The sequence below is a fragment of the Montipora foliosa genome, chromosome 9, assembly GCF_036669935.1.
Source record: "Montipora foliosa isolate CH-2021 chromosome 9, ASM3666993v2, whole genome shotgun sequence".
Classification (NCBI taxonomy): domain Eukaryota; kingdom Metazoa; phylum Cnidaria; class Anthozoa; order Scleractinia; family Acroporidae; genus Montipora; species Montipora foliosa.
The window spans coordinates 31,701,809-31,716,808 of NC_090877.1; the positions used below are offsets into that span (position 1 = coordinate 31,701,809).

General features: G+C 37.1%; 2 protein-coding genes across 3 annotated transcripts in view; one reads left to right on the forward strand and one right to left on the reverse strand.

Moving 5' to 3' along the window:
* LOC137971252 (uncharacterized) overlaps positions 1-15,000 on the reverse strand; it is a 251,111-nt gene that overhangs the window by 225,419 nt on the left and 10,692 nt on the right. The window lies entirely within an intron of this gene.
* LOC137971251 (RRP15-like protein) overlaps positions 3,490-15,000 on the forward strand; it is a 14,500-nt gene continuing 2,989 nt past the window's right edge. Inside the window, exons 1-4 of one of the 2 annotated variants that reach the window (XM_068818038.1) lie at positions 3,490-3,628; positions 7,941-8,017; positions 9,576-9,650; positions 9,729-9,834. In XM_068818038.1, coding sequence (XP_068674139.1) covers positions 3,550-3,628; positions 7,941-8,017; positions 9,576-9,650; positions 9,729-9,834 — 337 coding nt within the window. In that variant the 5' untranslated portion in view covers positions 3,490-3,549. Of the gene's footprint in view, positions 3,629-7,704; positions 7,831-7,940; positions 8,018-9,575; positions 9,651-9,728; positions 9,835-15,000 lie in introns of those variants that run through there. The other variant, XM_068818040.1, reaches the window with a different exon arrangement.

The following is a 15,000-nucleotide window of genomic DNA, read 5'->3' on the forward strand; positions in this document are numbered from 1 at the left end:
GACGGAGGTTATAAATTGATCGAGTTCTTCGCTGCTGAATGAAATAGCGCCGATGCAGTCGTCGATGTAGCGGCCGTAGAGTTCAGGTTTGGGGCCGTTGTACTGATTAAAAAATTGGTGTCCAACATATCCTACAAAAAGATTGGCATAGCTAGGTCCCATTCTTGTGCCCATCGCTACACCATTAATTTGTTTGTAATAGTTGCCGGCGAATGAAAAACAGTTAAGCGTTAAAACTAGTTCGGCAAGGCGGAGGAGCGTTTCCGAGCTAGGTTCTTTGACAGTGCGTTGATCGAAAAAGTGTTTAAGTGCTTGAAGACCTTCGCTATTAGGAATGACTGTGTATAGAGATGTAATGTCCATAGTTAAAATAAGTTTGTCTTGGCCGGAGAAATTGAAATCGCGGAAAATTTGTAGTGTGTGTGTACTGTCTTTAATGTATGATGGCAAAGATTTGACGATAGGCGTCATAATCCTAGGCCTGTCTACAGGCCAACTACAGGCAGAAACGATAGGGCGACCTGGCTTGTTGGGTTTGTGAATTTTAGGCAAGAAGTAAATGCACAAAGTTCTAGGGGTGTTGATGATGAGATTAGTGGCAGTGTCCGGTAATTCTTGATTAACTATAAGATTTTGAATGGTGTCTTTGACAAGTTTTTGATTTTTGGAAGTGAGATCTTTAGGGATTTTGGCATAAAACGAGGTATCCGAAAGTTGCCGCAAAGCTTCTTTTTGGTAAAGGTCGGACCGCCAAACAACTACCGCGCCGCCTTTGTCGGCCGATTTGACAACTATGTCGTTGCGTTTACTAAGATTTTTAAGCGCCGCCCACTCTTCCGAGGAAAGGTTGGAAAATTTAGTGTTGCGATTGAATTTAAGTTTGTGAATGTCGTGACGGCATTTTTTGGTGAAAAAATCTAAAGAGGCAAATTGTCCCTCTGGGGGAGTCCATTTGGATTTGCGAACTAGAAGTGTTTCAAAAATATCTTTATTAGAAGTGTCCGAATCATCCTCTTTGTCGTGAAAAAAGGCTTTTAACTAGCTGAACGCGGCTTGCTTAATAGAAAATTCGTTGGTGCGTTTGGTAATAGGGACAAAATTTAGGCCCCTACTGAGAACAGATTTCTCTGAGTCAGTAAGCGGAAGATTTTCTGGAATTGTAATTACGGTATTATGGCTATGCAATGTAGTGTCGTCGGTAATTTGCGGACCTATTAATTGTTGAAGTTTTAGCGTCTTGGTTTGGTGTAAATGGTCAAACAGTCCAGAATTAAGTTGTCGGATTTTAGCGCGAATCGATTGTACTAAAATTGCTGGACAGATTTTGGAAAGTTCGGAGCGGCAATGAAGAATTTGTTTGTCAAGTGCGATTCGTTTTTGGCACATAGCTCTAATTGTGATCCTCATAATATTACGTGAAAAGGGAATTTTGCGCACATCGAATTTGGTGAAGATACTGATTTGAGTGAAAGAATGTAGACGCATGAAAGTTCGAGCGAAAACCTTTAGGAATGACTTTAGAATTGAGGCAACAGCTGATGAAGTTGATGTGACTACAAAACCTAGTTTTGGCGAAAATGAGAGTGGCTAAACGGAAAGCTAAGTTACTGCTAAGTGTGGGAAAAGGAAAAAGATAACTTACAATTTCCTGGCGTAGCTCCTTGGTGAGTTTCTTCAAGCTTGGCAAAGGTATATAGGTATATTTTTAGGCCACCCATCCAGATACTAACCCCGCCGGATATGGATTAACTACAGTGAACTTTTGTATTACAAAGCTGTCAGATGCTCAGAGTGTACGCTTAAAGTTATGAGGGAACTTGAAAATCATCAACATGTCAGCCTAGAAGCCAATGTTTCTCGATTCCCTTTTATTTTCTTTAATCTTCCTGGGTTTAGTACTTTACTAGTAGCCACATGTCTTCTCAGGGAGCTATTTAGCTAAGACTTCTACCATGGCACTACAATGATATACAATACCAAAACAATATCATGACGGTGTACTGTTAGAGCTACATATTACGCAAAGAGAACTTGAATCTCCTGGAAGACAAAACACAGCTCAGTTAACAATATGGAATAATGCGCTGTGTTACTGCACTACCACACGTACGCAATGCAGGCCTATTTTTTCTAAAGATGATAGGAATTTTTTCTTGAGTAAAAATAACAAACAAACTGAGGTTATTTTTACTCAAGTTGAAATGGCCGAAGACTAAGAGTGTCTAGGAATTTTTTCTTTCTGACAAATGACCTATAGGCTGGTAGCCAGGTTTTTTACCTGAGAAAAAGATCTCTTTCGTCATATGAACGTATGAGCCAAAGAGCCTCTGCTGGTACGACTTCTGGGTGACCCCTTAAATGGTCTTAATGACCCCCGACTTGAAAAAATTGCCTGTAACGTTGCAGTTTAATACCACCCAACTCAGTCCCTTCCGTTTTTGAGTATCACGTACCAAAGGCAACCCAGTGTACGCTCATGGATGCTAGTTCAATATGATCGTTGCAAAATTCTGGACCAAAGGCATTGAAGTATGCGCGTCGATTCAAATCCACCAATCAGCGTATCGTGACCGTTGACAGTTGAATACCACAACCCTGCCCCGATACGTCGATTGATGGATTTGAATCGACGCGCATACCTCAAATGCGTTTGGTCCAGAATTTTGCACCAATCATATTGAAAAAGCTTTATTATGGTTTTCAGGATCGCCTTTCTCAGTGAATTTTCGAAAGACGAAGCTCAAATTTGACGAAGGTGCGGGGACATCCCTAATCGATCAGATGCTGGTGTTTTTAAGGTGAACATTCACTGGTTTGGCGTCAGTTCTAACTTAAATTGGACTAGGTCACGCGCCGGTGGCTGATTGCTGCCTGCCTTGTCTCCTTGGTAAGTTCTAACCGCCGAGGTCAAATATTCATCTTGCAAAATAGCGCTTAAAACAGCACGGGACTACGAAAAAAACATGGCACATGACTCAGTTAACGTTTTCTTCAAACTTTTATTGAATCGTTCTGCATATTGGAGAAAATTATAGCCACCGTATTGTTCATCTGTATTTCTCTTAAACAGAGGGTGGTCTGCCTGTGGCCATATCATTCAAAAGTGGTACGAAAAGACAACCAATCAAGACAACGATCGCTGTGACCGAGTTGATCGATTGGTGGCTGAAAACGTAGATAGTTGTGGTCGAGATTATGGACTGATGAATGAAAACGACGATCGTTATTATCCAAAAAAGGATTGAACAGTACAAACAAGATCGCTTTGCTCGAGGAAAAAATTGGCAATGAACACTAAAGATGCAAAGGATTAGAAATAAGCAGTGTCGATCGGTGGATCCAGAATGGAAACCGAAACGATTTAAATTATCGATTGGCATATCACGTGACACCCTGGTAAGAGTTTTTCTTTGTCTTTGAGTGAGCCCATTGCCATTGGTAGGGCTAACGTTGGTGATACCCAGTACCTTTCGCGAGAATCGGGAGGAAGAATATTTTCGCCCGCCGTTACGCTGTCATGTTTGGTCAGTGGATATACACAAAAACAACATGGCGGTCACAGCGTCGGGTCCCAACGAAGCAACAGATTCATCACTTTCTAATTTGAACGAGGATATGGAGAGTAAAGGTTAGGGTTACAAGTTTAATTTTTTCCATTCGTAATCTAGGTTATATACGTTTACGAATGGTAAAAAAATACCTGTAAGGAAAAGAGATCCCCATGAGCCCTGTCAAAATGGTTTGAGTGGCTAGAAGGCATCTGGCGCTACAATGTAACATATTATGCAGTTGCCCGGTAGGGGAGTCCGGGACCTTTTCCCCCAAAATGTTTTGAAAATTCGGCTTCAAATGGTTGTATCTGGCGCAGGAGGTAAACTCAGCCCCTTCAGCTTACAGATTCCCATACCTAAGATGGCCAGTTATTTTCCACCAGTAGCTTTATTGGAAAAGTCCTTGTGAAATCAACTATTTTAATCAAACTTTTCAAGTCCTTAGAAGTACATTGCACAAATGGAAAACTATGGGTCTCCAAGTCAACATACCTGAGCTCTTATGAAATAATTTCAAAATTTTTGGAGAAGCGGTTGAATCGTCTCCATGAACTCGTTTAGACGCCATCTTGTTGGAAACTGCAAGAGCTTTGACTGCTCACTGTTCATGTGGCTCCTTTCCCATGTCATGTTCAAAGCTTCCCTAGGCCCCAGTAACCCCGCTGTTCAGTGTTTGTGTGTTCAGTGTTTTCTTGAATTTTCGGCTCAATTCACCAGACCTTGTATTAATTTAATGAACTTTTGTAGGTGGCAGATATTTCGTTGTTGCTGGCAAAATCGCCGTCTGCGGGCACATTTTGTTTGGGCTGCCCCATATACACGTATATTTGCTAACAGAACTTTCCACGTGCAGGGATGCTACTGTGAAACTCTCACTCCCAGGAGTTAATTGGTTAAGGGCAGTGCCCACTAATGTCATTATTGGAGTTGAGCCTGCAGGCACATTTTCTTTTGTTTAAAACTACATGCAAAAGAGGCTTTAAGGGTCAATTCAATACAAAATGACCCTCTTAGCCTCATTCATGTTGCAAAACCGCTGATAACTCCAATAGGGGCTATTCAAAGTTAATTTTGCCCAGTTTATGAATTTGCAGGAAAAGCAGATCTTGACAAGTGTTATTGAAATCCAAAAAGAAAGTTGGGGGTAATAACATATTTTTCAGAGATAATTACCGGTAACCAACAATATTTGTAAAAAGCTACAAAGCAATTTATGGCATTCTTTTCCAAATTGAAGTATAATTATCTCTGAAAAATGCATGGCTACCCCCAATTTTCTTTTTGGATACCAAGAGCACAGGGAATTGTGGCTAAAATTTTGTAAAGATGGTAATGTGCACTTGACAGGTGAAAGGCCCAGTTAAACACGCCTCTGGTGTGTCCTTTCTAGCAGGGTCCGAAATTTAGACACTCATAAATGCGTTATCCCTGATTTTAGGAGGTAAATTCAAGGCTGTTCATGATGTTTTCAGACAAATCTTGTCAGTTCATTTTAACACATGCTCTTGGTGTCTCGTGCCGATTCTGTAGTCGTAATAGCGCTCTCGGCAGAGTTGAAGAAGTTCTTTATACCGAGTTCTTCAGAATCACTTTTCCTCCTTTTTCCCGCCGATATTTCATTTCATACATATGTATCTTGCTTGACACGGTTGAAATACACAACTGCAGGTTTACATTACTTCATGTACACAAAGCAGAAAAGCAGAAATACATTCAAGTTTGTTATACATTCACCTTTCATACGATTTCCATTGATCCTTACCCGCAAAATAGCCTACATGTAGCTAATCAAGTTAAAGTCATACCACTGGCCAATGAGCTTTTTACCAAACAGTCAAGATCTTTTTATGCACCCTTGTAATGAATCAACCTTTGGGGCATTTCTACGGCCAGTCTTCGGCAGTACAGTTTGAGATTGAAGTACATTTCTTTTTTCACAAATTATAAAATAGATGATGAATCCCAAAAACTCGATTTACTTGATCACCTGGAAATTTCTTCGGAATAACCGGAAATTTTTTCTGGCTGCTGGCTTCTATCTACATTCCTGAGAGCGCTAGCTTAGTTCTGCTTTCTCCTTATAGTTTTAACCCTTTGACACCTAAACCCGACCAGACTTGTTATTTTACTCTGTCTAACACCCTGGCCGATTTTACTAGTCAATGGGGAACCCCCAGAAGTCAATGGGTTAAACTGCACAAAAATATCCTTGTATGAGTAAGCATCACCCATAGGAAACCCGAGTGTCTTGAGATGCGCAGAACGTACATGTATGTGCAATAACAATAGACAGCACCTTCCTTAAACGATGAGTCCACTGACAGATAAACGTTACAATGTACTTGTTCCTTGAATATTGAACTTAAGTGGCGAGCTGCAGATCCATGTCAGTGATGCTCAAGGCTGTCAACCCATAAAGTCTTCAAATATTGAGAATTAATAGGGATGGGATGATAGATGACGTCATAACACTTTTGACGTCGTTTCTGATGATGGCATAATTATTATGTCCTTTATGCAAAAAGAAAGTACACTGTCACTCACTGTCACTCCTCGCCTCACACAACCTAGGCAAAAGTCAAAAAATGCGTGATAAGATGTCATTGGCAATGCAACATTTGATTTGATTGGTTTACATGTATGTTGGAGCAATCATATTATTGCTTAAATTAGGATCTGTCAATAGCAATGCTTGCAAGATATGGAATTTTGTTATTATCAATGTTAAAATGACTCGAACAACACAAAGTATTTTAGATTTTATTGTTGTGTAAGTTGATTTTCACTAGAAAGGACAAACTTTAGCATTTAACGGGGAGATTTCAGATCGTAATCTTGAGATCAGGAGATACGGTCTAAAATCTTGAGTGTCCCGGATTATCCGGGAAAGTTGACAGTCCTGGACACTGCTTCAAAAATGGAGTGTTCTGTAGATGCTCCCTGATCTCTTTGAGAGTACAATCAAAGTAACACTGAGCAATAATTTATTATTTTAGAATAGGGGATCCTTTGGAGCTATTATAAAAATGAGACTATTGTCTATTATAGACACTTAAAAATTCAGTTGGCATCAACAAGATTCAAACCCATGACGTCTGCAATGTTGGTGCTATTCTCTACCAACTGAACTACGATGCCATTCATTTGGGAGTAGGTCAATTTGTTGGGCTCATTTGTTCCCTTGGAAGGACTAGATGAATGAAAGGAATGTTTATAATTGTGTGAAGTGCGAGTTATAGCTTGGGGTGGCGTCAACAGGATTTGAACCCATGACCTCTTTTTGGGTGTCAATCAGAGACAATAATGGTGCCTAAATTGTCCAGATAAGTGCAAGGATCACGTCTCTTTTTCATCCACATCTTCTCATTTTCATGTATAACCTGAACTTCAAATAACTAGTAATAGTTTTCACTACATCTTCAAATACATATCAGTTCTTTATTTCAGAAATGAATAATTAGCTTATCGCAGAACTTCTGATCGCCGGCTGTATGTTGGCGGTTCTCTTGCAGCGTTAAGCATCAAAATGTCATGAGTGTGTCTGCCTCAGGGTTTGTCTTAGTTTATTGTTTACCCTTGACAGAAGAGTGACCAAATTTGCATTTATGTATACAAAACAAATTTAAAAAGCAATCTTCTCAGTGCATTAGTTACTCATAAGTTAATGTAATTACTAGTTTCTTTTCTGGGAAAATGAAAATCAGTGTTATCTGGGGGATGTGGTAGTCTGATTTTGAAACCTGGAAATTAAGTTCTGTCTTTGAGAGATGGGATATAATAATATATGTAGAGTGTAGTGGTGTTGCAAACTCTTGTTTTTCTGGCTCAATATATTTTATTATTGGAAGGAGACACATGTAAGATGGTGAGTTTTCAGCCCAGTCAATGAATGAAAAAATTATTACCGGGTATTAGTGTTGTCAGTCAATGAATTGGGCACACCAAAACAAACTCAAAGTATCATAGATGCTACAAAAAAATATCAAAATTTAAAAGCAACTGTAATATATCCATCTTGTGGTTATATAACCAGGACTTCACGTTTCAGTGTTACATAAATTAACTATAATTTGCATCGAACCATGTCAGTTTATGAAGAACAAATAAAATGAATTGTGTTCAGTGAACACATCTGATTCGCTTACTTGAATATGATGCAGCAACACTCCCAAGTGTATTGATATGACTCAGTGATAAACTGAGGCTTACTTTAATAATAGTGGAACTTTTGGCACAACAATCACAATTTAGTAGTAAAAGGAGGATACTGAAAGTCCTAGTGCTATTCACTTTGTTACGTTGTCTTTCTATCATAATGTCAAATCTTCATGACAACCCTGATTTGTTCTTTGTTTTATAATTATACGGTGTTTTGTTTTTGCAACTCAGGTAACACTGAAACAGTTAATGAGGGCTGGGCAGATGCAATGGCAAGAATTCTGAACAAGCAACTTCCAGAGGGAAAGGTATGATGACTGTTGTAAGTTGTGATTGAATTAATAAGGTCTCATCATAGGTTTGAGGTGTCAGTTTTCTAAAACATTCCTACACTGTATTTATGCTATGATAATGAAACAAACATCATTTTAATGCTCCTCAAATATAGTTTTGAATCCAAAAGTATTCTTTTGTTTAAAAATTATCTTTTTCTATGTTACTGGTAGGTTCTCAAAGCCAAAACAGGTACATGTTGTCCTATTCTAGAGGCTTACGCTACAAGGAATTTTAATTTTATTCTGAAAATTTCTTAAGCAATTGATTTTGAGATAAACTTTCAGCAGAACGGTGTTGCATTATGTATCCTTTATCAAAGTTAGAAGTGGTGTTAATTTTTTGACCAGGAATTTAGACAAAGTATAGTATGAAACCAAAACACGTCAAATAATTGAAAAACACAGACACAGTTTTGTACATTGAACTGTTTTGAGATAATCCTGAAAATTTAAGCTGAATCAGACAGAACATTTTTGAGTTGTAGCTCTGTAAAAGGCCAAGAAAAGGCCAATTAAAGTTTTCATGCTCAAGTCACAATATTGCTGCAACCTTGCAAATGTGCTTTTTAGGGGCTTTTTGAAAGTTAGATGGACTTAACCTATTGACTCCCAACTTGCTCCCTAGGGCGCTTCCAGTTGACGAGTAAAATCGTCTGGCATTAAACAAAGTAAGATCTGTCAAGTCTCACTCCCTGGAGTCAATGGGTTAAATCTTTTTCAAATTGATACTTAAAGTCATAATGTTTATGTTTCTGCAAAAAATGATTTTTAGAAATTTGATATCATTATCGAACCTACATGTACTGTATGATAAGACATTATGTAAATTAATAATAAAATAGTATCGTATGATCCACATACATGTAGTGAAGTTGAAGTGTTGTGAGACAGGGCCCACTCAACCCTGTCATTCCTGGACCAGAACCTATCAATGAGTAAAATCATTTGTCATTAGAGTAAAATCTGCAAATGTCACTCTCAGGAGGGAAGGGTTAATAGGGACATAGTTTTTTTTATTGGACATAGATATTGTTAAACTTTTCACTCCTGATCCAACCCCTTTGAAGAGTAAAATCATCTGGGCTTAGGTAGAGTAAAAATCTACAAGTGTCATTCCTGGAGGAAAAAGGGTTTTATTATTTATTATTTTATTAATTATTTAACCAACCATTCGAATGTGGGTATTATTGATTGTTGGCAGGCATGTACATTATAATTATCGGAGCACTGGTGCCAATTTTATATTTTTAAGAAGAGGCTGCACAAGTGTCAAAAATTAATAATAACCATTAATTTTGTTGGCTGCTTGTTATTTGAAAAAAGAAAAGCACTTAGAAATGGTGTTGGTTGTAGTTGGATGAAGCTTTCAGGATGGGTATGTCTTGTTTAACGTTAAACTGATTTGGGGACCTTTTAGATCTGTGGAGGTGAGACCACACCTGATCTGGAATGAAGTGGCTTGGTGGGTGTTGGCACCTCATCCCATTTTACCAAATAAATTACCAAAAGTAATTTCCTTTTTTTTTTGCAGCTTCCTGTGCTAGCAAAGGATAAGAGGATTGAAAAGCGAAAAGCAGAAAAGAAGGAAGACAGAGCATCAAAAAGGGTAAATTAGATTAGGTTTAGTTTATTTCAGTTTCCACCTCTTATTTTTTTATCTTAAAGTTTTCTAACTCCCTTGAAGATGAAAAGTCAAGAACGCCAGGCCATGCTTAATAAAGACAGAGTAAAACCTGATGGCTCAACAGTGGATTATGAAAGGACTTTGGCAGGAATAGCTACTCGAGGAGGTAAATACATGTACCGGTAGGTGTTAAAAACTCCATACTTTAAACAGCAAAAACTGAGATGCAGTTGAAGAGTTCCTGGCAAATATTATTATTTTGTATGACTTTTCTTCAGGCTCTTTTAGTCAGACTAAGTCTGACCTCTCTCTCCCCAAATCACTGAATGATGCTATTTTTTTGGTGCTGTGTGTGAAAAATGTGGAAGTTTTTTTGAAGGGAAAAAAAGTCCATTTATAATGTATAAGTCTGTTCTTGCATTAGCATCTGTTTTCCCTCATACATGTCCTTTGTTGTTTTCTGCATACATTTTGTGATTGTTCATTCCATAATTTCAGCTGTTTGCTGCACAAAAGTCACCGTTAAAAAAGTACATGTAATAATAACATTGAAAAGCAAACTAACTGTTGTCGATGTTACCAGATAAGTTGTTTATACATTGGTTTTACTTTCAATATTTCTACTGATCAGTGCTGGAAATAATTTTTCTTTATTCACAGGACATATGTCCTTTCAAATCTTCATTTTGGTCAGACATTTGACAAATTGGACCAAACATAATTTATTGACTGACAACAGCTTGAAGAAGATAACTCAAGATGTGCTGGTGAGATGTTCAGTCATCGTGTCCGATCATAATGTGAAATTGGCCGGATATTTTCAAAATTTGGTCGGACAATGTCCGATGACCGACTGTTATTTCCAGCACTGCTGATAGTTTACTTTTCTGTCATCTTGATGATGATGAATTTAGTGTTGCAATTTATGAACTTGCTAATGGTACCGTGAACTTTAATAGTGATCGATTCGTTAGCCTTAAATTTAATCCACTTATTCCAGGAAATATAAATCTAGCGTTCTCAAGTGACTTGGATGCCGACTCTATTTTTAATTTGCCTCATTGCGATTACTTTATGGAAAACCGATTCAGTGAGTTTTTTGATAAAATGCGCACCTCTTTCTCTAATTGTTTTTCATTACTTCACTTAAATATACGTAGTCTACCCCCTAATTATGATAATTTTACTCGTTTTCTTGCAAATATTGATAGTAAATTTTCTATAATGGGAGTAACTGAGACCTGGCTTAAAGATTCTGGGTATTCTTTTGACATTCAGGGGTATGATTTTATTCACAACCCTCTATGTTGACAATGATCCAGATTTTAAACTTCATCCAGATTTGACTATCACTGACATATCATCACCTTCCACTGAGTCCTTGTTCATTGAAATCTGCCACCCTTTATCAAAAAATATAGTTATTGTTGTCATCTACAGACCGCCAGACTCTAATGTTAATAACTTTGTTCAAAATCTTTAATTCTCTTTGGGCTAAAATTGGAAAAGAAAATGAGTTGTCCTACTTGTTGAGTGATTTTAATCTGAATCTCATGATCATGAATTACCACTCACATAGTCTTATAGATGAATTTCTGGATGTTAATATGCTAATTTGTTTGTTTCTTTGATCTTACGACTGATACAAATAACCTCTCATTCTGCTTCTCTTATTGATAATGTATTTACAAATTCTTTTTATAACGACATACTTAGCGGACTCTTTTTTACAGATGCTTCTGATCATTTGCCTAATTTTGCAATTCATTATGAACAAGGCATAAATAATGATGATAAAAAGTCCTTTGTTAGCTTTCGTGATAAAAGTAAAGCAAACATCACGAAATTTCATGAACTTCTACGGTCAACTGACTGGTTAAATATATAAAACTATGCCAATGTAAATACAGCCTATTCCTGTTTTCTTAATAAGTATTCTGAGATTTTTAACTCCGTTTTCCCATAAAAAAGATCAAGGCATCTACATGTAAATATGCACTTAAAAAACCCTGGTTACCGGTATCTACCTGTCTTTTAAAGTCCATAAAAAGGAAAAATTTGTTGTACAGCAAATTTCTTATCAAGTCCCCAACACCATTTAATTAGAGTAGTTACAAGAGATATGGAAATAAATTTAACCATTCTTTACGTCTTGCAAAGCGCTCCTACTATGAAGCAAAGTTGAAATATTTAACGGCTAATATTGAGGGAACTTGGAATATTTTGAACCAAATTATTAATTGAACTGAGCATCCTAACAAATTACCCTCTACCTTTGTGGATTCCGATAACCAAGATATTTATGATCTGTGCTTAATTACAAACCAGTTTTGTAATTCTTTACTAAGCTGGGGCCCTCCCTTGCTAGAAAGACACCAACTTCAGTTTAATAAATCTTATCGCTCTTTCCTTCTTGAACGTTCCTTTTCCTCCTTTTTCTTTGAAATTGTTGAAATTGCCAATTCTCTTCGTTTAAATACCACAGCTGGTCATGACAAGGTTCCAATGTTGGCTGTGAAAGAATCTATTAATAATTATGATATTTCTGAACCTTTGACGTATATTATTAATCTATCCATTAATTCTGGTGTTGTTCCTGACCAAACGAAAATAATTGGCTTGTGTTGTTCCTCTCTTCAAATCAGATGATAAAAGTTTATTTTCTAATTATAGGCCTGTATCTGTTCTACCAATTTCTTTCCAAATTCTTAGAAAAGATTGCTTATGTTCGTTTGATAAAATTTATTATCTTGATAAGCATAAGTTATTGGCCAAAAATCAGTATGGTTTTAGGAAAAATCACTCTACTTCTTTAGCTTTGTTACATCTACATGATAAAATTACCTCTGCTTTCTCCGCTGTTGATGAGAGAAAACATACGGCTGGCTTATTTCTTGACTTACCTAAAGCTTTTTATACCATTAATCACAGTATTCTACTTGGTAAACTTGAGTATTATGGGATCCGTGGACTGGCCCTTGAATGGGTCAAGAGCTATCTTTGTAACAGTTTACAGTAGGTTGAATTCAATGGTATTTCATCCTCTTATAAGGAAATCTTGTGTGGTGTACCTCGGGGGTCAGTCCTTGGTCCCTTATTCTTTTTAGTGTATATGAATTATGACATCGCGTCACTAACATTCATCCCAAAGAAAAACCTGTATCCATCCAGGCTAATAGAAAGAATCATTAAACGTAGTGTCACTCAGCTTGTAACAGGCAACTCTGTAAGATCAACTAGTGAACAAGCTCCCAATACTTTTTATTTAAAATTACCCTGCAGAGGTTATTTTTCTAGCATCGCCCAAAAGCGCATTCGTCGACTTTCACGTTTCTATTGTAATAATGCAAACAAAGTGTTAGCGTTTTCCTCTTTCAAAGTAGGTAGCCTCTTTAGTGTGAAAGACCCTGTCCCCAATGGACTCCGATCATGTGTTGTTTATAAATTTTCGTGTGCAGGCTGTGCAGCTTGCTATGTCGGTGAAACCACCCGACATTTCAACACACGTTTAAGGGAACATTTGGAAACGGACAGGGCTTCACACATTTTCAAGCATCTGGAGAGCTCCTCAGTGTGTCGCTCTGCATGCTCCCGTGACAATTTTGCCATCATTGATCAGGCATCTTCGCGGTTTGCTCTCAAAATCAAAGAGGTGTTGCACATATTTTGGGACAAACCATCACTTAACGCACAGGTCAAACACGTTAATTTAAAACTTTCTGTTTAATTTTGAATTACTATTGTCGTAGTCTTAATTACTGTCATTATTATTATTGTAATTTCTCTAGTATTTATATTTCACTGTAATTTATTGTTCATTTCACACTGAAGATGGCAGAGGCAACTGCCGAAACATGTCTGTAAAACTCAGAAGTGTCGTGTTTTTCTTAAAATTAGTTTCTTCACTGCTTTTATCTAGACCATTTAACGTAAGATATTTAACTGGAACGAGATAGCTGACGAGAGAAATACAAATAATATCTCTTCTTTGGTAAGTAACTCGAACAAGAAAACACGAACGTTTGTCATGAAACCGTTATTATCATTCAATGTATACAGATTAGAAAACTTGAACTTGTAAAAACTCTCAGATTATCTTGGAGCACAAGCATAAATCAGAAGTGAAATTTTCTCAACTCCAATTCCAAACACTGAGCGAGTTTGAAACTTAACGAAACTTTAAGGTCTTTGGGATGCTAGAAGTATCTCCTATTTACTGTTTGTTCATCTTGCTACGTTACATTGTAGGAATATGCATAAATGGAATGACTTTTAAATTTCATAATACGTGTCCTCTTTGTCTAAGCCCATTCGAGTTACAAACGTTTTTAACCTATCGGAAAATAACAGCTACCCGGAAGTGGCGGCCTCATTTGCCTGCAAAATCCGAAAGTAACGGGGCGCCGTTAATTTCGGAATTTTACGGTATTTTGGATGAAAATCTTTCATGCAAACCACATAACTCACATTAAATCTGTTGGTATTATTGGAAGATCAAGTCCTTGTCTCACTAAGCTTGCCTTGAAAACGTTGTATTATTCGTTAGTTTGCCCATATTTTCAATATTGTATTATAGTTTGGGGTTCAACGTACCCTACTGTCCTTAATCGTCTTATTTTGTTACAAAAGCGTATTGTTAGAATTGTTAATAAGAAGCCTTTTGATGCACATACTGATCCATTATTTAGAGATTTAAAATTCTTTAAGTTCGTAGATATTTATTCTTTGCACCTAGGTAAACTTATGTATTCTTATAATAATAACTTACTTCCTCCCTCTTTTAGCAATTTTTTTTTGTCGCACGAATCAGGTTCATAGCTATAATACTCGTGGTTCTGACCGATTCTATACCTCATTTTGCCGTACTAATATAAGGACATTTTCTGTCATTTACCTGGGGACAGCTATTCTTAGAGTTACTTTCATAGAGTTATGTCGTAGAGTTAGAGTTAAGTTTCCAAAATCCTGAATTCACGATTTTGGACTGCCAAAATCCTGAATTCAAGATTTTGGACTTCCAAAATCTTGAATTCAGGATTTTGGCGGTCCAAAATCTTGAATTCAGGATTTTGGAAGTCGTTAACTCTACCTCTAAGTCATAACTCTACTGAAATAACTCTATTGATAGTTATAACCTCCATTTACCAAGGCCCAGTCTTCTTCAATAAGTTATGTTCTGACATTCGAAATGCTCTTTCATTATATTCTTTTCAATCTGAGATTAAAAACTATCTTTTTTCATGATATTAATCATTCTGATTCTGATGTCTTCCCCCTCTTGTTCTTGTTACTAGAGTAAAATAAGGAAAACATCGTGTTATGTGTAATGGCA